The sequence below is a fragment of the Lontra canadensis genome, unplaced genomic scaffold (assembly GCF_010015895.1).
Source record: "Lontra canadensis isolate GAN:19392208 unplaced genomic scaffold, GSC_riverotter_1.0 scaffold14, whole genome shotgun sequence".
NCBI classification, from domain to species: Eukaryota; Metazoa; Chordata; class Mammalia; order Carnivora; family Mustelidae; genus Lontra; species Lontra canadensis.
In genome coordinates, this window is record NW_022631008.1 from 25,306,230 (window position 1) to 25,330,587 (window position 24,358).

The following is a 24,358-nucleotide window of genomic DNA, read 5'->3' on the forward strand; positions in this document are numbered from 1 at the left end:
TTAGAAATCGTCGGGTTTTTGTTTGTTTGATCTTTAATGAAAACCCGGACGTGAGTTGTTGTCATTTTCCTTTTGTCACTTTTTACTAAAAATAGAAGACTTGGGTGGAGGTTGAGGTTAGTTGTCGTCATTCATTTCTTCAACACGTTTTATTAAGCACAGAACACGTGCTACATTTCACACACACACACACACACACACACACACACACACAGGCTCACAGTATAGAAAAGATGGTTAACTGATTAAATATATTCTCAAGTATTAAGAACAACATCTATTTCCATTGATAAAGAATTTATTTCCACTCTCTTTAGTCAGCTCATCTTCTGGGTTTTTATTTTATTTTATTTTTAAAATTTTATTTATTTGGGGGTGCCTGGGTGGCTCAGTGGGTTAAGCCTCTGCCTTCGGCTCGGGTCATGATCCCAGGGTCATGGGATCGAGCTCCGCATTGGGCTCTCTGCTCGGCGGGGAGCCTGCTTCCCCCTCTCTCTCTGCCTGCTTCTCTGCCTACTCGTGATCTCTCTCTCTCTGTGTCAAATAAATAAATAAAATCTTAAAAAAATTTAAAAAAAGATTTTATTTATTTGACAGAGAGAAACACAGCGAGAGAGGGAACACAAGCAGGGGGAGTGGGAGAGGGAGAAGGAGAGTCCCCACTGTGCAGAGAAACGATGCTCTGGGGAGCTCAATCCCAGGACCTGGAATCATGACCTGAGCTGAAGGAAGATGCTTAAGGAATGAGCCACCCAGGTGCCCCATCTTCTGGGATTTAAATAATTTTTTGAAACCCTTAAGCATTCCATTTTTTCCCCCTAATTCCCATTTCCTTTTCCCTCCTGAGAACAGAAGGAGTGGCCATCCTGCCACATGTAACAGTTTCCGATGCTTCCCCAACAGAGAGTCTCAGACTTGCCCAAGCCCTGATCTCCAAGGAGTTTGCTAAAATGCAGATTCTGATCCAGCAGAGCTATCTGGGCCCGAGAGTCTGCATTTCTAATACAGAGACTCCCCAGGTGCAAAACGGAAAGAACTCCTAGTTTGTGAGGTTGCTCTGAGATAACCTGTCCAGGACCCAAAGCAGGGAGGCAGATGGACACCGCTGTGTGGGTAAAGCTTCCCTCCCTCTGCCCCTTGGCACCAGGCTGACGGCGCTCATCCTCGCATCTCCTACAGTGAACAGCCCTGTGCCTGGTCCACAGCAGGAGTGCGGTAATATTTGTGGATCAAACACACAATGAATCTTTTTTTTTTTTAAGATTTTATTTATTTATTTGACAGAAAAAGATCACAAGTAGGCAGAGAGGCAGGCAGAGAGAGAGGAGGAAGCAGGGTCCCTGCTGAGCAGAGAGCCCGACGCGGGGCTCGATCCCAGGACCCTGGGATCATGACCTGAGCCAAAGGCAGAGGCCTTAACCCACTGAGGCCCCCGGGGTGCCCCCACAATGAATCTTTAAGAACAAATTCCATTCTTTTTTTAAAAAAACTAACTGGAAAGTCATTAATAAACAATATTGAAGGTAATTTTGAAGATGCTTTTTAATGATAAAACAATGACCCATAAGATATACTTATTTGTTCAGATGACCTCATTCCTATAAACATATTTTACATTCTTGCAATGAGGGCATATAATATTTCCATCTTACAATAAGTTATAAATGTCTTTTTTTAAAACATGGTATTCATAGTTACACTTTCTGGGACTGCTTGATACAAATGGTATTTTTCCACAATTTATTAAATTATTCCCTAATAATGAACACTGAGGATATTTTTAATTTTTAATTTTTACTACTTTAGATAAATAATACAGCGAATTGAGACTCTTTGATGTAGTTAGCCCCCCTCTACTGTGTCTTTTTTTTAAAAGTATGCTTCCTTATTGTCCCTGTGTTTAATGTACTTGACTATTTTTGTCTGATTTAGAAGGCAATTTTAAATTTTGAACACTATTTGCCATTATTTCAAAGCATTCCAGATATAGTCTGAAAAATAAATATATATGTATTATCTAATAAAAAATTAATTTGGGGGGTTATTTTTATACAAATAATAAAGAGAATCATACCTTCCCCCTTTTCTTTCTTTCCTTCAGCCCTACTAAATCTAATCTACCTAAATCTACTAAATCTAAAATGTTGGTATCTGTCTTCCTTTACTCTTGTGTGTTAGAGCAATTACACAGCTTAATTAAACTTGTCAACATCCTCCCTCCTTTTATCCTCATATACTCTTTAGAAAGTAACTAATAATCTCATATATAAGGATAAGACTTTATGAAGTAAGAAATAAATGCTTATCAGTGAAGTGTGCATACCCCAAAGATCATTTATACTGTATTTACCATGATTTAATGAAATACTATAGATGGCAAATGCTGAGCCTAACCTTAGATTTGTTCTTTATGTTTTTTTTTTTTTTAAGATTTTGTTTATTTATTTGACAGACAGAGATCACAAGTAGGCAGAGAGGCAGGCAGAGAGAGAGGAGGAAGCAGGCTCCCCGCCAAGCAGAGAGCCCAATGCAGGACTCGATCCCAAGACCCTGGGATCATGACCGGAGCCGAAGGCAGAGGCTTTAACCCACTGAGCCACCCAGGCGCCCCTTCTTTATGTTTTAAAAAATACCCTGGAGCACTTTTAAAATAGGTATTTGTGATAAAAAATGATGGCACATCTTTATTTCCCTCTGCAATAAAAACGTGTTTTCTTTCTCTGCAGCTTAAAGTGAGTAGAAAGAATCTTCTTAATGTCTGCAAACTTATATTTAAAATTAGCAGGAGTGAGAAGAATGACTCTCTGATTGAGAATGACAGCATTCTTGGTGAGTATCATTCAGTGCATGTGGCCCTTGAGTATGAGTGAGAAGTTTTGGGAGTGAAGTTGTCATTAATGGTGGCTAGAATATTTAATTTTCTCCTAATATCCAGAAGTTATGTGATGCTTAGTTTTGCTCTGTCCTTCTCTGTGTTTTCCACATTCTGTTTAATGTGTATCTTTGGAGCCAAGAAGGATTGTTGGCTGTTTGTTTTACTTTTTTATTTTTATTTAAAGATTTTATTTATTTATTTGACAGAGATCACAAGTAGGCAGAGAGGCAGGCAGAGAGAGAGGGGGAAGTAGGCTCCCTGCTGAGCAGAAAGCCCGATTCGGGACTTGATCCCAGGACCCTGGGATCATGACCCGAGCTGAAGGCAGAGGGTTTAATCCACTGAGCCACCCAGGCACCCCTAGCTGTTTGTTTTAAATGCCTGTAGTAACATTATGTGACTTTAGCAAGTGTTCCCTACTTAAAAATCCATTTCCTGGTCTCAGATCGATTATCAAACAAAATACATATAATGGTATTTGACATAATTGAAATTTGGGGGATTTTGATGGAGTAGGAATGGCTCAAACTTGGAAGACAAACTGGAAGACGGCTGTGTAGACGTTTGACATCAGAGTGTCTCAAATGTATTTCAGATATATAGAGAAATTTGATTACATGCTGCCTTCCTAACTAATACTGTTTAAGTCTTGGTACACCCTTAAATAATTAAGATGCTTAAATAGTTACATCAATAGAAATCTTTTATGAATTTGCATTGCTGATCTAAGGCAAGGCAGCAACAAGGAAAATGCCCTGAATTCTTTTTTTTTTTTTTAATTTTTCTTTTGTGACCTAGGATGAATGATCTCTTTTTTTGACCCCAGCAGACAGGGACAAAGAAAGATTCTGACAAATGATCACACTGACATTAATAAAATTAAATGGGAAAGAGACATGATTAACCTTATCAGAATTGCCTGGGTTCCCCCTAAAATCTAGTAGTTGTAGCTATTCGGATGGATGTTCTTAAGTTGTCTCCGGAACCAGGTGGATGTTATCTTCAAAGTATCCCTTTCTGTGGTGATTGAGATTTCTTAAAAGACCCTGTCTTGATTAATTTCCCATTCATAGGGCAACCAGTATGTCCTCAAAAGTTTGTTGGAATTTAACTCTTGGGCACCCAGGTGGCTCAGTCGGTTAAGCACCTGCCTTCTGTTCAGGTCATGATCCCAGGGTCCTGGGATCAAGTCCCATGTTGGGCTTCCTACTCAGCAGGGAAACTGCTTCTCCCACTGCCTTTCACCCTGCTCGTTCTTGCTTGCTCCCTCTCTCAAATAAATAAATAAAATCTTTTAAAAAGAAAAAGGAAAAAAAAAGAAATTTCACTCCAAATTGTCTCAACTATCAATTATTCTATAATAACTCAACTTTCTTGTAACTAAAAATAAAGGTTGGTAAATATTAGTAAGAGGCAAGAAATGGCATTTTGATTAAAAGGACGTGTTCTTATTTATATATTAATATTCCCATCCTTTTGCTGTCATTATGATTACAGAGATTTGTCTCTGCTGCAGATAAGCTTACCTCTTCATCCCACAAGAATAACACTTAACAAGCATTTGAATGTAATACTGACCAACATTTTACAAATTGTGTTTGACGGTCACACACAAGTGCTTTAAAATAATCTCTCTCCAGTTGTTACACATTTGTAATAATTCATCTTTTTGGCAGAATCATTATTGGAGGTCCTGAGAAGTGAGGAGCTACAGACGAACATGGAAGCTTTCCTATACTGTATGGGGGCTATCAAGTTCATTTCTGGAAATCCACGATTTCTCAATGAAATGATCAGCAAAGGTGCTGTGGAAATATTGATGAATTTGATCAAGCAGATAAACGACGACACCAAGAAATGTGGCACCTGCTTGCCTAACTCAGGCCACTTACTAGTCCAAGTAAGTATTTTAATTGAAAAGGTTGTATGTATAAAATGGGTTTTCATGTTCCCTTGTACCCATTACCTGCCAGATGGCTGTAACAGGGAACAGGTGGGCTAGGTGGGCTGTTACCTACAGCCAGGTGGGGGGTACCTGGCATTAGGGATCGAGAGAAGCAGCCATTGCCCCACACACACCCCATGTGTGTTTCCCCTGGAAAGGCTATTTCATGGCTGTTCACCAAGCATCTCTCTGCACAGCTTCGACATCCATTTCTGCTACTCTGCAAGGGAAGCAGGCCTAGGAGAATAAAAGGAGAGCATCTCTCTTCAAAATGATTTCATGCTATCATCAGAATTTTAACAGGCAGGATTTTAATCTTTAGAGTTTCAAAGACTGGATATCGTTCATGAGGATGGGTAGCTGATGTCATGAATCTTGTATCTGCCATAAAAAGTAGAAGTTAATGATATTGAGTGGACGGTAGTTGGGGGCTGTGTAGATGACCTTCAGGCCTGAGACTACAGTAATGAAGGTAGCAAAACTAGATACATTTAATATGACCAGGGGCAAGATGAACAAAATGTGTTCTGTGTTACTTTTATTACTTCTTTTGTGGCAGATTAAATTTCATAGTTAAACTGTTTTCACTGGAGCTGCCTCAGCTCTCATATTCATTTTTAGATGAGATTTTACTTTTTAATAGCATTTGTATGTCAGATAATATCATCTTTGATGTAATAATTCATGAGATTTGAAATGTGCTTGTCAATTAATGAGGATTGATTGAGCACTCAGAGTGCTTGGAGACTTTGGGAGAGTGTGTTAAAAATTAGATTTAAGACCTGCCTTAAAGATGCTTAAAGTGTTTATGATGATCATTAATTTTGGACTTTGTGGTCTGTCTCCATTTTGAAAAAAAGATTGGGAAAACCCCTTTTAGTTGTGAATGATTCAAAATTCTACTGGATATGCCATCTTGTGTCTATGAAGACTTAGAAATTGTCATGCTGCCAGTGGTAGTGAGTTACTCAAAATTGTTCCTCAATGAAAATTGTTATTTTGGTTATATAATTATTATTTTTACTTACTAAAATGCAAAAAAGTACAAGGAAGAATGTAAAATCCCCTGAAATATTTTTACCCCGAGATAGCACACCTCCAACATTTTTATAACCATTCTTCCATTGCATTTTCATGCAAATATATACTTACATATGCATAATTTTATATAATTCTTGATTTTTATTATGGACCGTCTTATTTTTACTAGTTGTTTTGCTTATTTTCCATTATTCTCTTCCTTCCTCATTTCTTCTGTTCTAACCAGTTAGCCCACATTGTTCGCGCTGGTGTGCTCAGCACCTTTTAGTGCAATCATAGGTTTTCAAAAATGGGATATTCTATGCACTTCTGTGTTCTCATGTAACAATACACAGTAAGAACCCCTTGTAGATTCATTTTACATTTTTTAGTGACTGCATAATATTCTACGATAAGATTATACCTCAGATTCTGAACTGTTCTTCCATTGGGGTGTTCATTCTTTTTCATTTTTATGCAGCAGCTTTTAAAATTCTTGTCTGATTAAAAAAACTCTTTCCAGGGATGCCTGGGTGGCTCAGTTGGTTAAGCAGCTGTCTTCGGCTCAGGTCATGGTCGTAGGGTCCTGGGATTGAGTCCCGCATCAGGATCCTGGCTCAGCGGGAAGCCTGCTTCTCCCTCTGCCTGCTGCTCCCCCTGCTTATGCTCTCTCTCTCTCTCTGAAAAATAAATAAAATCTTAAAAGAGCTCTTTCCAACCCATTTATATACATATATAAAAATATATATGTAAATATATGTTATAATTTACATTATAATATGTAATAAAATACATATAAAAATAAAATAAATATAACTTTATTTTTATATATGTATTTTATTTATTTTTATATTTACATTTATTTATATATTTATAATAAAACATATCATATGTAGAAGTAAGGTCATTTGGTATAAAGGAACATTGAGTATTATTGTGACCTAAAATACATCCAGTCCAGAGCTAGGACATCTGGTATAGCCGTAAGTACAGTCCTATTCCCCATGTTCCTCTCTTTCCTCCCTTTTCCCCCCATTCAACATCCTTAAGTGCAAACTGACTCACTGGGTTAAATGCCCCTTTCCTTTCCTGACATCCGTTTACCCCTCTAGGGGATGTGACAAGGGACACTGCAGTAACTTCTTCCTCCCTGCCTGCCACCACTCACCAGGCACTGTCCTGGTCTCCAGGCTTGCTCTGAAGCTGCCGAGGATCTGGCTTGGGCAGCCTTTACGTGCCTGAGGCTTCTGCCTGGGGCACAGTCCAGCAGGAGGAATGGCCGCTGCCTGAGAATGGGCTCCCACCGTGGTCACCAAGCCCCATTTGCATCAGCTGTACAGTGTCACTCCGTGTGGGGTATGTGTGTGTGGTGTGTGTGTGTGTTTGGAGGCCCCCTGACTTGGACGATCCCTCTCTTTCATGAAATTGAAGAAAAGTTGTTTCGTGTCACATGATGGATGAGACGTAAGCCATGTGGCTTCACGAGAAGAGCAGGTGAAAATCTGCTCCTGTAAGTGTGTGAGGCTGACTGGCTCATCACTAGCCCGCTCGTGTGCACGTGCGACCAAACAGGTCTGGCCACGTGCGGAATTGTTTGTTCACACCAGTTTGTGGAACTCAGTAACTCTAGCTCGTGAGACATTTTTTTAAAGCGACTTTGTTCAGTAGAAAAAATCAGTTAATTACTGTGGCTATACCGACAAAATGTCTATGAGCCGGAGAGCGCGTGGCAGGGCCAAAAAGACAAAGGCAGGCAACACCGGCCAGTTGTGAGTGCCTCTCTTTCATGACTTTCAACCTGGAGAACCTCAGTAACTTTAGCATACTTTCTGGGGACCTCCTCTTACAAAACTGTACACTCCAGCATCTGGGGCAAATGCTAGAGTCACTGTGTTTCCCTGAAGCTGCCCTTTTGGACGTCTGGAAGCTGGAGGCTGAAAGTTGTATAGGGTTTGGGAAACTGGCACAAAGGGAAAGAGATAAGGTGTGTTTGGGGCATACTGAGAAGGTAGGTTGGTCCAGAACAGAGGGGTTCCATGAGAATCCATGAGATTCATAGGCCACAGCCCTGAGTCTCAAACACTGAGCCGTACAGTGTGGACTTGGAGGAGTCGTTGGAAGTGGGTGCGGGGGGAGGAGGAGGTGAGATCAGAGCAGCAGAAGGATGACTGTGCATGAGACGGGAAACTGATCACGACCAAAATGCTGAAAAGTGATGGGAGGAGAATGTATCAGGGGTAGGAACAGATTGGAAGGCTAAGATCTCACACACAGTGGCCCCAGTTAAGAAGTGTTGCTAAGTTATTAGATTTGAGGCAGATTATCATAGAGCTAAAGGAATGAGGTCCAGGAATGGGTGTGGAAGAAAAGCTCCTCCACAGCACCTGAGCTAACGCAACCTACAGGAAAAAATACTGAAGTGTTGAGATTTCTACTTTCTTTATGTTGTTTCTATGTTAAAGTCTCTCTTTATATCACACACACACACACACACACACACGCGCGTGTGTGTGTGTGTGTGTGTGTGTGTGTGTGTGTGTGTTTATGTTTATCACTGTATGGCCGAAATCAAGAGACATTCATTTCACGGGTGATGGAGAGGGGCTCCTCTGTGCCAGGCATATTCTGGGTGGCATACTCTTTGGAGATTCTTGTGTCCAGATTCTTATATACCTTATACCTTATAAGGTATTCTTATGCCTTGTTCTTCTACAAAAGCATGGCATTTCCACAGGTGCATTGCTGCCTTAAGTTCTGCCAATCAGATGCGTAATAGCATTTTAAGAGGATGAGTGTTGCTGCTCGGAGGGTCTGAGGGCCACCACCTGCACACCAAGTGCAAGTATTAATACTCCAGTCTGGAGATACGACTTTGTCTGTAAAATTGCAAGAGTAAAGAAAGTTAAGCCGTGCACATTCACTGAATTCTGGAATACTAGAATTTCAGGAGAGCTCCCCAAAACTGGGAAAAAAAGAAAGACCAGGTAAAAGTCAAGGCCCCCTACAGGTCAGTAATGGATTGCATTACCCCAGGAGGTGACAGACAGAAGCAGGGATTTGTCAGTGTCCTTCTGGAATGGATTATCCGGAGGTGTCAGGGTTCATCTCTGACTTCTAAGGCTAACATTGGGAAGACTTAACACAGGAAAACTGCCAGAGTCGCCTCCATCAGAAAGTCTGTTGCGGTCTCCTTCATGCCCCGTTCCTGGGGCATAGAGAAGACCCTTCTGTATAAGTCATTATCACAACCAACCCCTGATTCTCCTGGTGTCTTGTTTGTCCTCTGGTGTTTCGAGAACACCGTGCATTAAGCTGCTTTACTGTTATTGAGGAAAATCTCAAGGTATCACATCTGCAGTTAGGTCATTTGTAGATACATAATGTAACTGGTAAGACCCAGATGGTCTTGAACTAACATTCCTATGTTTTTATTCCTTTGTATTCCCAACCTTTCTTCTTTACAGCCTGCCTCATTTGATTTTGAGTTCAATCTGTAGAGAAGTATATTCTTACCCTGCTTCAGATACGTTTTTGAAGTTAGACTGTTTTGCAACACCCAGATACCACGGTTTTGTTTCCCTCCCCACCTCTCCGGCCGGGCTCACTTCTTGAGGTCTGCAACTGTCTCCCAGAGGGTCCTTCCGATCCTAATCTTTCCCCCTCCTTTGCTCAATACATCTCCCATGTCATCTTCTTCCTTTTTCTAAGAGGACATTTCTCAGTGATGTCAGTCACCCTGGCCCTCATCACTCCCTGCTCCATTCCTTCACCTTGGCTTGAGTCTGGGGAAAAGGAAAGTGAATTAAACAAAGAGAGATGAGTCAGACATTATGAGCCTAGATGGTTCAGAAAATGATATTATTGCCATGAGAAATTAGAGAGTTATGCAAGGAACTGATTTGGTGAGAGGAGGAAATTACATAACTAGTCTTCATTGAAAACTTGAAGATGCCGGCAGAAGAGCCAAGTAGGGCGGTCCGGTAAGTGACTAGAATTAGAGACTAGTGCTTAGCAGAGACAGTAATGCTAAGAAAACAGATGTAGCGTCATCTGCATGGAGGCAATAGTTGAAGTCAAGAAAGACAATGCAGGTACTCAAGGGGAGAATATAGAAAGATTATAGAGGAGGGCTGAGAACAGATTCTATGAAATGGCCAAATTTGTGGAATGTGAAAAAAACAAGTAGCCAGAAAATGAAGGAAGGACAATGTACAGGAGAGCAGAGATCTTAAAAGCACGGATTGGATCGGTCAACTTTGGCTAATGCTGTTGATGGTACCCATGGGAAGAAGACTTCTGCTCCTTTGTGTGGAGAAGTTTGAGCAGGTGGGCAGGATGGAGTCATGCTGCTAGTGGTCCATGCTCTCTTTGAAGCTTGCCTGAGTTTTTATCTCTGCATCTTTAAATTAAAAGGTGTTCAGTTGGGGCGCCTGGGTGGCTCAGTGGATTAAAGCCTCTGCCTTCGGCTCGGGTCATGGTCTCGGGGTACTGGGATCGAGCCCCGCATCGGGCTCTCTGCGCAGCAGGGAGCCTGCTTCCCCCTCTCTCTCTGCCTGCCTCTCTGCCTACTTGTGATCTCTGTCCAATGAATAAATAAATCTTAAAAAAAAAAAAAGGTGTTCAGTTGATTTTTTAAAAGCATTCCCAAGCCTAGTGTAAACTCCCTGCTTTGACTGATCTGAATTTGCTGCTGTATTCTGTGTCCCACTCTTCCTCTACCGCATCTTCAAGAGCCTGATGGTCCATTTGGCTTCTTACCTGCTGTTGAGACAGGGCTCCCTAGTGAAGAGGGCAAAGACCTGAGCTAGCCTTTCAGCTCTGCCCCTGGCAGTGCTTCTCAGTCTCTGAGCCTTCCTTTCTTCATCTTTCAACAACCAGCTGAGGGGTGCCTGGGTGGCTCAGTCGGTTGAGCATCTGGTTGGTTTTGGCTCAGGTCATGATCTCAAGGTCATGAGATCAAGCCCCAAGCTGGGTTCTGGGCTCAGTTTGGGGTCTGCTTAAGATTCTCTCCCTCTCCCTGTGCCCCTCCCCCAGCTTGTGCACAGGTATTCTCTCTCTATATATATACCCCTCAAGTAAGTAAATAAATAAAATACCTTAAAAAAAAAAAAAGGACCATCTTGGTTTTTTTTTTTTTAAGATTTTATTTATTTATTTAACAGAGAAAGAGAGAGCACACACAGGGAGCAGGGGCAGAGGTAGACTTGATCCCAGGACCCTGGGATCATGACCTGAGCTGACTTTACTGAGTCACCCAGGTGCCCAATAAAGGACCATCTTCATGAGTAATTTTCAGTTGGGAAAATTAAATGAACTGACCTATGAAAGCACTACAGAATAGGACATGGCCCACAGCTGGTACAAGTTGGCATTCAGCAGAAATTTTTATTAAACAAAGTAAGATCAGAGTTACCAAAACCTGAAGCTTCAAAGAGCCATTTCTTCTGAGGAGAAAAAAAAGTTAAGCACAAGAAATTAAGGTGACAGAGTTAGAGGTGAATCTCAAATGTAGGATCTTTTTCATTTTTCTGTCTTTGAGAAGGTATGTGGAGAACCATTCTGAATAGAAACTAAAATTGGAAGGGGGTGTTGTATCAGCAGCGTGGGATTCTGGGTACTTAATGGAGCTCAAGTCTCAGAGCCAACTGTTCCCGCTTCAAGATTCTGGGAAATTTTTTCTTTTAAAGATTTTATTTATTCATTTGACAGACAGAGATCACAAGCACACAGAGAGGCAGGCAGAGAGAAAGAGAGGGAAGCAGGCTTCCTGCTGAGCAGAGAGCCCGATGTGGGGCTTGATCCCAGGACCCTGAGAACATGACCCAAGCTGAAAGCAGAGGCTTTAACCCACTGAGCCACCCAGGCGCCCCAAGATTCTGGGAAATTTAAGAGATGCCTTTGACTAAAGTCTGGAGATTCAATGAAGCAGTGATTCACATTTTGTTAGTAATTAACGACTATACCTACGTGGTAGGGGTCCTTTAAATCTTGCTTTAGTTACATTTTATAGTTTTAAAATGTAGAGATTAATATGTATTTAGGTAGTTAATTATTATGAGTGTGCAGACTTAAGTAGGAAAGTATGTTAACTCCCTTTCTCTGGCTTACCCTTGCCTATGGGAAGCCTACATCTCAGACCATAAAATCAGAACCAAGGCAATAACTTCGACCTGATGGAACCTTTCTCTGGCTGTTGGAGGAAATAAATTGCATACCTATGAGAGCAAATATTCCCATCTTTATATTTCTTAAATTCTTTTTAAAAAATATTTCTTAAATTCTTAGAATTTTATTGGAGATTTGACGATTAAGCAGAAAAAAAATTAGGGGTACCTGGGTGGCTCAGTTGGTTAAGCATCTGCCTTCAGCTCAGGTCATGATCCCAGGGTCCCAGAATTGAGCATCAGCAGAGAGCCTGCTTCTCAGTCCTCCCCTCCCACTGCTTGTTTTTTTTTCTCTCTCTCTCAAATTAAAAAAAAAAAATCTTTAAAAAATAAACAAAAAAGTATTTTTAAAGCATCTTTTCGGAAGGTTTTGTTTGAACAGGAAATGAGGTCATTTATTTTCTTGTTGTCTTAATTGTATATACTTTCTAATACAGTGAAATGCCCAGATCTTATATGTTTGATGAGTTTTGACAAAAACATATAGCTATGTAACCCACACCCCTATCAAAATGCAGAAGAGTTCTATCACTCCAGAAATTTCCTTCCTCCTCTTTCCAATTAATTCCCACTCTTCTACCCCACAAAGGGAACCATTTTTTTTTTTTAATCCCTTTTACCATAGATAAGCGCTGCCTGTTCTGGAATTTAAAATAAATGGAACATACAGTGTGTGCTTTTTTGTGTCTGGCTTTTTTTTTTTTTTTGGTAACTTTTATTTTGAACTAAGTATAGGTTCACAAGATGTTGCAAAAATAGTACAGAAAGGTCCTGTGTCCCCATCATCCAGTTTCTCCCAATGGTGACATCTTACATAACTACAGCGCATTATTAAAACCAGCAAATTGTACAATGTTGCTAACTAGAGTACTATTTCTGGCTCATTTTGCTTATAGTATATTGTTTTTGAGATGGGATACAACTTTCTTGGTCCCAATCTTTGGTATTGGTTCTTAGGCTTGCTAATTTTGTAATGATACATTTGTTAGTGGGCAGGGGACCGCTATTTGCTACGTAGGAAGCTTCTTTTCTGGAAGGAATAGCAGTATAGTTCTATAGCTAAGAACTCCCTCACCCAGCCAGCATGAGAGAGTAGGCAATCAGAGCTCTGGCCCTTCCTCTCCACTTCTCCTCCCCTTCCTGGGAAGGGCCTGTGAACAGGTAACTCATGTTCCCCTCGAACTTTCCAAGGATGGCATATCTAAAGATCTGGGGAGACTCAGAGACCCCAGACAAGTAATGTAATGCCTTGGGTTTTGAACTTGGAAATAAGAGAGAAACAAAGGCAGATGGGTGGGGGAGAAGATTATCACCATATTGAAAGCTGTAATTTATAGCGGAGGCAGGCTGGCATTCTCATCCTGAACCCCTGGATTAGACATGCCCCCCCCCTCATCACAAGATGCTTCTGCCCCAGGAGGAGCAAGGGAGAGAACCTCATACTCCACAGTCAGGAAGTGAGGAATGATGGTGGCCAGGAGTATCATGATTAAGAATATCTCTTCACAAGGAGCCTCAAGCATTGGGAAGTAAATATTCCTATGCCTGTTGTTTCCAGGGAGAGATATTTGCTTCTTAATTGCTGTCATGACTGCTCAATCTTGTCTCTTCATGGTAGACAAATTAGTTGTAGCAATAAAGAAATGTCAGTGACTTTAACATGGAATCGGGGAAAATCGGTGTTAGTACTTGGTAGTTCTTGGTATTACGTTATCTTTCTCAGACTCATTTCCCTCCAGCAGGAGCTGGAGAGTAATGAACAGAGGCAAGTGTAGAAGAGAGTCCCAGAATAGGGCTCTGGGGGTTTGAGGAGGACAGAACCATTTCCTGCTGAAGTAGGACCCCATAGTAGGAAGGTGCCAAATGGACTCCACAGCCAGGCACCAAGCATTATCAAGGATTCTGAGTTAATATTACTTTCATATGCATAGATCTTAATTCCAATAAATTGCTTAGGAATTTGGGGTGCTAGCTTAGGAATTTCCCGGGTACGGTGGCATCTTGTCGTTGATGCCTCTCGTCTCAGCCAGAACTGTATGAACCGTCCATGAGACAATACGAAACTCCTCCGGTTACCACAGAGGCTCTGGTTTGGGCATATATGTGGTCGCACTTGGGCATGGATCCAGAAAATGAATGCGCTTTAATTAATAGAGGGAGATGGTTTTGCTGAGGTTGGAAAATGGTGTGGCTTTGGTTCTTAAATCATTTGACACTGTTTGCGGTCTCTGGTGGCTGTATTCATTCTTTCACATCATCAGTGGGAAGTGAACCATTTTGCAGTTGGCAGTGAGGTTGAGATAAAGCTCGAGGGATTTTGGTTAAGGATGTTCCAGATGATTGAGAAATAAGTGAATTCTTTTAGAGACAGCCAACTGGAGTGGGGGAGACAACAGACAAGGAGTTGGAGCTTAGAATGCCCACCTACCTGGTGGCTGGTGGACTTTCTGAGACTCAGTTTCCTCATCTGAAAAGTGGGGCTCATAATACCTTTCTTGTCTGCCTCATGGTTTAGGGAGCAAATGAGATCAAGTTTATAGGGTAGCTCTATAAAGCCTAAAGCTGCTCAAATTCTTTCCATAATCACATTCAATGTATAAAAGTAAATAAAACTGAATCCTCATGCTGATTTTGGGAAAGGAAAACATAATAACTTGCAGACTAGTGATGGTGCGGTTTTTAATTGCGCTATGTTCCAGAGGTTTCTTTGAAAGCTGGTTTTCTGAAATTGGGAAAATGTTTCTCCAAGGAACAATATCATGATTGATGGTGAAGTTCTTAGGCTAGCCAAAAAAGACTGCTTAACTTGTAAAGCACTGAACTAGGAGTTCTAAGGTGAGCTGTGAGCTCCAAGCCCTTAGTGCTCTGGGGCAGCTCTGGTGGCTGAATGCCTTCTAGGGCAGAAGCTGGGGGGCTCCCTGGGGACTGAGGATTCTGATAGAGGAAAAATGCAAAGGAAAGAGAGAGGGCCAGCCACTCTGGAAATGAGCAGTGCACAGAGGCTCAAATCAACCACTTTGTGCCCATCCTGCTGTGCACCCATCCCACTGCAGTAGAACATGCAGGAATGGGGCCTCAGCTGCCAGGCTTGTTTTGTCATTCTTAAATCTCATGATATCCATCAGGAGGGTCTCATATTTTAAGACAACGATTTCTTGCATTTGCTAAGGTTTTTCTTTTCTTTTCTTTTTAAAGATTTATTTACTTATTTGGTAGAGAGAGACAGCGAGAGAGGGAACACAAGCAGGGCGAGTAGGAAAGGGAGAAACAGGCTTCCCACCGAGCAGGGAGCCAGACACAGGGCTGGATCCCAGGACCCTGGGATCATGACCTGAGCCGAAGGCAGACGCTTAATGACTGAGCCACCCAGACACCCCAGGTTTTTTAATTAATAGTTGAAAACACAATCAGAGATCGATAACTAAGTGCCTATAATCAATCTGAAAAAAAAAAAGCCCAGATGCTTTTTAATTCTAATTTTGCTGTACTAAAATGATATTTATAAATTATAAAAGCCTTTATGAATTATCTAATCACTTCTCAGTATAATTCTTCCCTTTATAATGCAGCTCCCAGTGTTGAGGATGCAGTGAGAACTTTCAATGCTAGGGTTTTTGTCAAACTCTTCAGACATTTTTGCTTAGAAATTCTGATTGAAGGTGGGGCCCAGTACCCCTTGTGACCAAGGAACTTGGGGACCCAGAAAGAAGAAGCTGCCTCAGCAAAAAGATGAGCTCCATAAAGTTCTAGAGTGTAGCTCGGTCTGTTTTCAGGAGCAGATTAATAACCAGAATCCCACCAGAATGCTTCTTTCTTGGCTTATACCGAAAATGAAGGGTGACGCCTCAGACATCATCTAACAGCTGCTAAGAAGCAAGGACACCTAAATTCCCATCAGCCGTCTTTGTAGATGATCAATTCGGTATTCTCCTTTCTCTTCTTTCCCCTGCTCGCCTTGCTGCCCCATGCAGTCACGCGTTAGGAGATGGGAAGAAAAAGAAACATGCTTTTTTTTTTTTTAAGATTTTTATTTATTTATTTGACAGACAGAGATCACAAGCAGGCAGAGAGGCAGGCAGAGAGAGAGAGAGGAGGAAGCAGGCTCCCCGCTGAGCAGAGAGCCCCATGTGGGGCTCGACTCCAGGACCCTGGGATCACGACCTGAGCCGAAGGCAGAGGCTTTAACCCACTGAGCCACCCAGGCGCCCCAGAAATATGCTTTTCTGTTTGTTCTTTCTTGGTGGGATGACACATGGAAACTGCTCCAGTGAGCCCTTTGGAAGCTCAACAGACATTGATAAAATCATCTAACCCACATTTCTTCTTCTGTCCTAAAGGATTTGAGAGGATTTAAAAGTTTATAGACAATAAAACAGAAAAGTACATAACTAAGCAGAGTTAGAAACCATATAAATTCGAATGGAAAGTTAAGAGCCCTGTCCACTTCTGCAAGCTTAAAGCTTGGACTTTGGTGAACTCCTGCTTTGGGGGCAGGCCCAGTGGGTGGGCTTTCCTGGGCAGCGGGGAGGACAGGAAAACTCATTAGTGATTTCCGCAAATATATCTCTGTTAAAAGTGGGAGCAAGTTTGAAAGTTAAGTGGGTTGACTAGAAATTCGTCTTTACTGTTACCACAGTATTTAACGAGACTCTCCTCCCACCGATCTTTATACATTTTTCCCAGAAACAGCCCCTTGTCTGTGCTTGGCAGTCAGAACGACCCCCCCCCCACCCCCTCAGTGAAATTCCTGGCTCTCAGCCAGCCTCTCAAAATGGGGAGCCTGCTATGCTGCCTCAGCCTGGTGACCTCCTCCTGATCCCCAGCCCTCAGGGCTTTAAGCTCAGGCCTCTTCTAACCAACACCCACCCCAACCCCCCACGCCCACACTTTCTTGCCAGAAGCTTCTTAAAGGAGAAAGTCCTCCTTCTCTGCTCCCTTGTCCCTTCCTCTCCTTTCCTCCTCTTTTTCTTCTTCTTTTTTTTTTTTTTTAAGATTTTATTTATTTATTTGACAGAGAGAACACAAGCGGGGAAGGGCAGTTGGAGAGGGAGAAGCAAACTCCCCACAGAGCAGGGAGCCGGAAGCAGGACTTGATCCCAGGACCCTGGGATCATGACCTGAGCCAAAGGCAGGCGCTTAACCGACTAAGCCACCCAGGTGCCCTGTTTTAACTTTTTGTAATGAGATGAGAAAAATAGTAGAGAGAGAGAGGAAAAAACTGAGGTCGAAACAAGAAAATAAAACCTCCTGAGAACACTACCATCCCTTTTGCTGAGATGATGCCTTACCAGACATTGGATGTGGGGAGCTAAAGGATGGTTGTAGATCGAGGTCCCCAATCCGTGAAGCTGTGGGAACCAGGGAAGAGGACGGGTTTCTGTGTGCGATGGTTCAAATGGCTATTGCACAGCCTCCGGCTGCCTGACTTCAGGTCAGGATTCACGCAGGCATCTGGGCTCTTTGGACTGCTGGTGCGGACACTTGTGAGTCATTCTGGGATTGATGTAATCCAGTTGCACTTGACCGCCCAGGCTGTCTCTAGAGAAGGAGAACAGGTAGAGCCAGGATCAGATGATGAGAATTTTCCACGTTATGGTGGTGATGGCCTGAAAAGCCTAAAACGACGTATTAGCCTTCCCAGAAGACCATTCCTTAGCTGGGAGACCGTGCTGTAGACCCACAGTTAAGTGGAATGCTCAAGAAGTTTGTTTTCCCCTGTGATATTTGGATGCTGAAGCTTTCAGGGAGTAATTTACTGAATTGCTATATAATGGAATTGACTTCAAAAGACCCGGGGACGCCTGGGTGGCTCAGTTGGTTAAGCAGCTGCCTTTGGCTCAGGTCATGATCCCAGCGTCCTGGGATCGAGTCCCCCATCGGGCTCCTTGCTCGTCAGGGAACCTGCTTCTCCCTCTGCCTCTGCCTGCCATTCTATCTGCCTGTGCTCGCTCTCTCTCCCTCTCTCTCTCTCACAAATAAATAAATAAAATCTTTAAAAAAAAAAAAAAAGACCTGAACACGTGTACTTGAAGCATTATTTTTATTTTCTCTTTTAAGGGAGTCAGTTATATTTATCTTGCTGTGGTAACAAAGGAAAAGTAACCAAACATATGTATCTTAATAATTGTTTTTAAAGTTGATTAACGATGGCCATAATGAAGCTTTATATTTGCATAAGGCTCTACAGTACACAGAGCCATTGGTAACATGTTTCCATTGGATACTCACAACCACCCCAGGCAGGGAGCAAAGACCGTTGCTGCTTTTCACAGGTGAGAAAGTGGGAGAAGAGGAGCGATGAGTGGGGGCCTCAGTCACGTAACTAGAGAGAGATTTAAGGCTTGACTCTCCATCATCTGACTCGAAGGCCGGTGGTCCCTCTTCTGCATTTTGGGTGTGAAGTCGCGTAACACCGAGAGGGGAGCCTTGATGATGTTTGACTCCTGTTAGGGGATGGGGATTGGCAATGCCCTTCCCACGTCTCGTCTCATCGAATCCTCACAACTCCAGGGAGCTGTCACCGTGCCCACTTTTCTGAGGAGAAAATGGCTCCCTGGGAGGTTCACTTGCTAATCGAGGCTAGTAGGTGGAGGGGCTGGGGTTTGACCAGGTGTCCAGCTCCCGAGCTGACTCTTTTTTTTTTTTTTTAGATTTTTTTTTTTTTTATTTACTTAACAGACAGAGCTCACAAGTAGGCAGAGAGGCAGGAAGAGAGAGAGAGAGGAGGAAGTAGGCTCCCTGCTGAGCAGAGAGCCCCATGCAGGGCTCGATCCCAGGACCCTGGGATCATGCCTCGAGCCGAAGGCAGAGGCTTTAACCCACTGAGCCACCCAGGTGCCCCTGGAAGACTCTTTTTCACCAAGAGCCTGCCTCATCCTGTTCCATGAGGAAAGATCACACTGAGTGTCGAAAGTGTTAGAGAACTGAAGCATTGGTTTTTCTGACCTTTACCTTTAGTAAATTGGATTTATGGAATTATTCGCTACTTTTTTTTTTTTTACAGATCTGTTTACTTATTTTATTTATTTATTTTTAAAGATGTATTTATTTATTTATTTGACAGAGAGAGAGAGAGAGAGAAAGAGATCACACAAGCAGGGGGAGAGACAGGCAGAGGGAGAGGGAGAAATAGGGAACCCAATGCAGGGCTTAATCCCAGAACCCTGGGGTCATGACCTGAGCCAAAGACAGATGCTTAAGGACTGAGCCACCCAGGCAACCTGTTTACTTATTTCAGAGAGAGAGGGAGAAAGCAGGGGGATCGGCAGAGAGACAAAATCTCCAGCAGGCTCCCCACTGAGCTGAGTGTGGAGCCCCACATGGGGCTTGATCTCATGACTCTGAGGTCATTACCTGAGACAAAACCAAGAGGCAGATGCTTAACTGACTGAACCTCCCAGGTGCCCATTCTCTTCTCCACTTTCAGACAAAGATAGCTTTCCTGAGCATTTTTTACAAAATAAGACAAATTTGGGGGTGCCTGGGTAGTTCAGTTTGTTAATCATCTGCCTTTGGCTCAGGTCATAATCCTGGGGTCCTGGAATCTAGCCCAAGTCGGGTTCCTGGCCCAGTGGGGAGTCTGCTTCTGCTTCTGCTTTTCCCTCTGACCCCCTCCCTGTTCATTCTCTCTCTCTCAAATAAATAAACAATTTTTTTTTTTAAAAGACAAATTTTCAAGAAATCAATACTTGTCTCTTGGAAGAGTATGAAACTAACAGTCTTAAATATCCTTTGGCCAGGGATACCTGGGTGACTCAGTCCGTTAAGCATCTGCCTCCAGCTCAGGTCATGACCCCAGAGTCCTCGGATAGAATCCCACATTGGGATCCCTGCTAGGCGGGGAGCCTGCTTCTCCTTCTGCCTGCTGCTCCCCCTGTTTTTGTGCACGCTCGCTCGCTCTCTCTCTCTCTCTTTCTGACAAATAAAATAAATAAAATCTTTAAAAAAATATCCTTTGGCCAGAACATTATTTGATGCTACTCTTAAGCCTATAGAATGAGAGGTTTCTAATCTGTGGAACTGATACGTCATGTCTCAGGGTAAAGTGAAAGTCTTACGAGAGACAGCTAACAAACCCAGATGATGATTACTTAACCCTAGGGTTTTGGTATACTAATTGCTTATTAATATGAACTTCTCATTCTTTGCCTTTGAACCAAAGTAGGCTTTCTTTGCATTCATTCCTTTTTTTTTTCTTAATTCATGCCATTTGTCCTCAGGCCCATGTTGTCTGGTAGGAGATGCCTAACAGGGCTTGCTTGGTTTTACTACTGATTTAATGAAGTTTGTAGGATGAATTTTGTGGTACGGATTCATGTTACTGTATTTTCTAATTAAAAAACTAAAATGGCGCAAACACACTTTCGTCCTAGATGACGGCTACACTCAGAAACTTGGCTGATTCACCACTAGCAAGAAGTAAGTTGCTGAGCATCAGTGCCCTTCCCCAGCTCTGCATGGTGATGGGACAATACATGGCTGACAAGGATGTCTGCACCAATATTGCCAGAATATTCAGGTAGGTGGACTAGGAAAATGAAGTAACCTTAAACAAGTGCTAAGGCTTAAATTTGGGGTTATCTTTAATATTTGTGTGTGTGCAGCTTGCAAGGAATCCTATTTTTGCTTCTAACTTTCCCCAGACAAAAAAAAAAAAAAACAACTAGTGGCCCACGTTCAAAATAAATGATGTAAAACTAATGACCCCATTTCCCGTGTATTCCTAATGTGATTCTAAACTCATCCATTGTAAGTCACCTTAGTTCTTTGGTGAGTTGTGAGTTATCCTGGGGTTTTCACAGGATAAACAAAAATTCCTCTTAGCTTATTGGAGATAAAGAACTGTATCACAAAACACGATGAACTTTCTAGTATACTTGGAAACAGTACTTAAGGATTATAATTCAAAAAGGGCAGCATTACTTAGAAAGTCTGATCTGACCTGATTATTTGAGTTCACTTGTGCAACTAAATTTGGGCTCATATACTCACTCGTCATGTTTACACTTCAAGCCAGAAGTGAGGACTGTCGGCATCCAGGTCGCTTCAAAGCAAGATGTTAAATTTCAGAACTGTCTTTAAATTATGCATTTATATTTCCTCTCTTTAAATTATGCATTTATATTTCCTCTGCTCCTTGCCCATGTTTTTACATAATTATCATTCTCAAGAGACCTGGGCCTTTTTAAACTTCACTGTAGTTGTTTAGTAAAATAGAATATTCTCTGAAGACCCATCGGTAACTGACCCTGGGATGAGGATGGGAGTCCAGATTTGATTTTTTTAGCCCTGTGCTTTCCCTTCTGGGTACTTAGCACTCCCATTTTGAAATGCTATAAAATCATACATTTTGGTTTTGTATCTGGTGGCGTGCAGGGATTCAGTTTAATTTTTTTCCCATATGGCTAGTCAGTTGTCCCAGCACCTTTTATCAAATATACCATTCTCCCCAACTCCTCCCCCACCCCACCGGTGATTCTAAGAGCTTAGTTATTCAAACACGAGATTCCATATACTTGTAGGTCTGTTTCTGGGCATTCTGGCCCATCTTCAGATCAGTACCGCACTGTCTTTACTGTTATAGATCGAAGTCTTGCTATAAGATAAGATAAATCCTGGGGTGCCTGGGTGGCTCAGTGGGTTAAAGCCTCTGCCTTCAGCTCAGGTCATGATCCCAGGGTTCTGGGATCAAGCCCTGCATCGGGCTCTCTACTCAGCAAGGAGCCTGCTTCCTCTTCTCTCTCTGCCTGCTTCTCTGTGATCTCAGTCTGTCAAATAAATAAATAAAATCTTAAAAAAAAAAAAGATAAGATGAATCCCTCACCCCTTTTCTCCTTTAAGATCCAAATTCTTCCCTCTTTCTCAAGAGTTGGAGAATCAGCTAAGGTTGATTAGCTGTTGAAAACCCTAAAGTTTAGGGTTTTTCTTGGAATAACACTGGGTATGTAGAGCAACTGGGATGCGAGTAAAGAGAACGGACACATTTATGATACCGAGTCTTCTACCGATAAACAATTATGATATTTTCTTTTATATCTTCCCATAAAATTTTATAATTTTCTCCAAAAAGATTTTGTACATCTTTTATTAGATTTATCCCTTCATGGCTTTTGCTGCAACTATGAATACAGTCTTTTAAACATATTTTTAAAGGGGATTAAGAAGTACAAACTTCTATTTATAAAATAAATAAGTCACAAGGAAGAAAAGTACAGCATAGGGAATATAGTCAATAATTTCATAATAACTTTGTATGGTGACAGGTGACGACTACACTTATCATGGTCAACATGTCATAATGTATAGAATGTTGAATGACTATGTCATATACCTGAAATTAACATAGTAGCACATGCCAACCATATAATATGTGTATAAAATACTTCCTAATAGGTTGTTGCTGGTTTATATAAGTAGTATTGATGTTTGCTTATTAATCTTTACCAAGGAATCTTGAAATTTAGGGCCAAGAGCTAGTCTGTAGATTCTCTTGGATTTTGTAGGCAATTTGTCTGCAAATAAAAATAATTTGTTATTTTTTCCCCCAATTATTACAACTCTTTCCTGCTGTCCCACCTCTTCCTTACCACCTTGCTCAGGATGTCCCATTGAAAGCTGTAAGAGTGTTGGACCTGTTGCCTTGCTCCTGACTTCAAAGAAAATATTTTTGTGGTTTTACCAATTAAAAGTAATATTTATTGTAGGTTTTTGTTTGTACCCTTCAGAAGGCTAGGGAAGAATTTTCTCACACTAATGGATGTTAAATTTTCTTGAATGCTTGCCCTGAATCTATTTGATTATGTGGATTTTCTTTTTTTAGTTCATTAATATAGTAGATCACAGATTAATAGATTTTCTCATGTTAAGACACTATATACCTGCTAGGTTTAATTGGTTAATATTTTACTCAAGATTTTTCATCTATGAGTTAGATTAACCTGTACTTTTCCTTTTTCATATTGTCCTTGTCTGGTTTTAGTATCAAGTTTATTCCAGCCTCATAAAATGAGTTGTGAAATAGTCCCACTTTTTCTCTTTCCTAAAAGAATTTGTGAAAATGAAACTTACCTGTTTCTTGAAAAATTTGTAGAACTTGTTTGAAAATCTATTTTGTCCTGGTGGGTGTGTCTGCACACATTCATGTGTGATTGTCACTGACTACTGATTCACTTTCTTTAATGGTTATATATTTGTTGTATTCTCTATTTGTGCTGGGGTTAGTTTCAGAAAGTTATATTTTTATAGGAATCTGCCCATTTTATCTAAGTTTTCAAACAATATAAAGTCATTCCAAATATTATCTTATTATCCTTATAATTTCTGTTGCATTTTGAATCATGTCCCCTTTTATTCTTTAACTAATAATATTTACTACTACTATTTTTTTTTTTTAAGATTTTATTTGTTTATTTGATAGAGAGGGAGATCACAAGTAGGCAGAGAGGCAGGCAGACAGAGCGGGAGGAAGCAGGCTCCCTGCCGAGCAGCAAGCCCAATGTGGGGCTCGATCCCAGGACCCTGAGATCGTGACCTGAGCTGAAGGCAGACGCTTAACCCACTGAGCCACATAGGCACCCCTACTACTAATATTATTTAAGAAATACTTAGATAACGACTATCAAATGCCGGGCAGTGTTCTGAGCACTTTCCAAATATGAAATTATTTATTCCTTATAACAACTTTAAAGGTGGGTACTATCCTTATTGTCTTCATTTCATATATAAGGAAACTCAGTCATGCAGAGGCTTAGTACTGTTCTCAGTATCACACAGTTGGAAATCAAACCAGGCCATCTGTCTGGCTCTGGAAGCCGTATATTTAAGCACTAGGTCACACTGACTCTGCATTGTTTATACTGATTTTCACTCCTTTTGATTGCATATGATTTCTCCTTTTTTTCTGGGTCAGTCTTGCCAAAGGTTTGCTAACGTTAATAATTTTGGTAAAGTATCAGCAGATTTCTTGATCCAATCCATTGTATGTTTGTTTTCTATTATATTCCTTCTGTCCTCATCTGTATCAACACTTTTCTTCTACTACCTTTGGATATATTATATTTTTCTTCTGTTTTAGTTAGAAATTTCATTCCTTTTTAAAAATCCTCTGAAGACTAGAAATTTTCTTTTAAATGGTGCCAAAAACATTTCCTTTAAATGCTTTAAATGGTGTATCTCACAAATATTGATTTGTGGGTTGTTGTTGTTGTTGTTTTTTTCAGTTACTCGGGTCTCTGTGTTTTATTTTTAAACCTTCAGGTTTCTTTGTCCCATAAGTTATGTTCTTAAGTTTTCAAAAGTAAGTTTTCTAAGATATGTATTCTTTTTTTTAAATTATTTTTATTAACATATAATGTA

The 24,358-nt window shown here is 41.3% G+C and overlaps 1 protein-coding gene across 2 annotated transcripts in view; it reads left to right on the forward strand.

The window, feature by feature from the left end:
• Positions 1–24,358, forward strand: part of ARMC2 (armadillo repeat containing 2) — a 107,602-nt gene that overhangs the window by 49,925 nt on the left and 33,319 nt on the right. For both annotated transcript variants that reach the window (XM_032858267.1, XM_032858268.1), the window contains exons 9-11: positions 2,727–2,829; positions 4,552–4,775; positions 20,377–20,522. In XM_032858267.1, the coding sequence (XP_032714158.1) occupies positions 2,727–2,829; positions 4,552–4,775; positions 20,377–20,522 (473 nt within the window). The remainder of the gene's footprint in view (positions 1–2,726; positions 2,830–4,551; positions 4,776–20,376; positions 20,523–24,358) is intronic.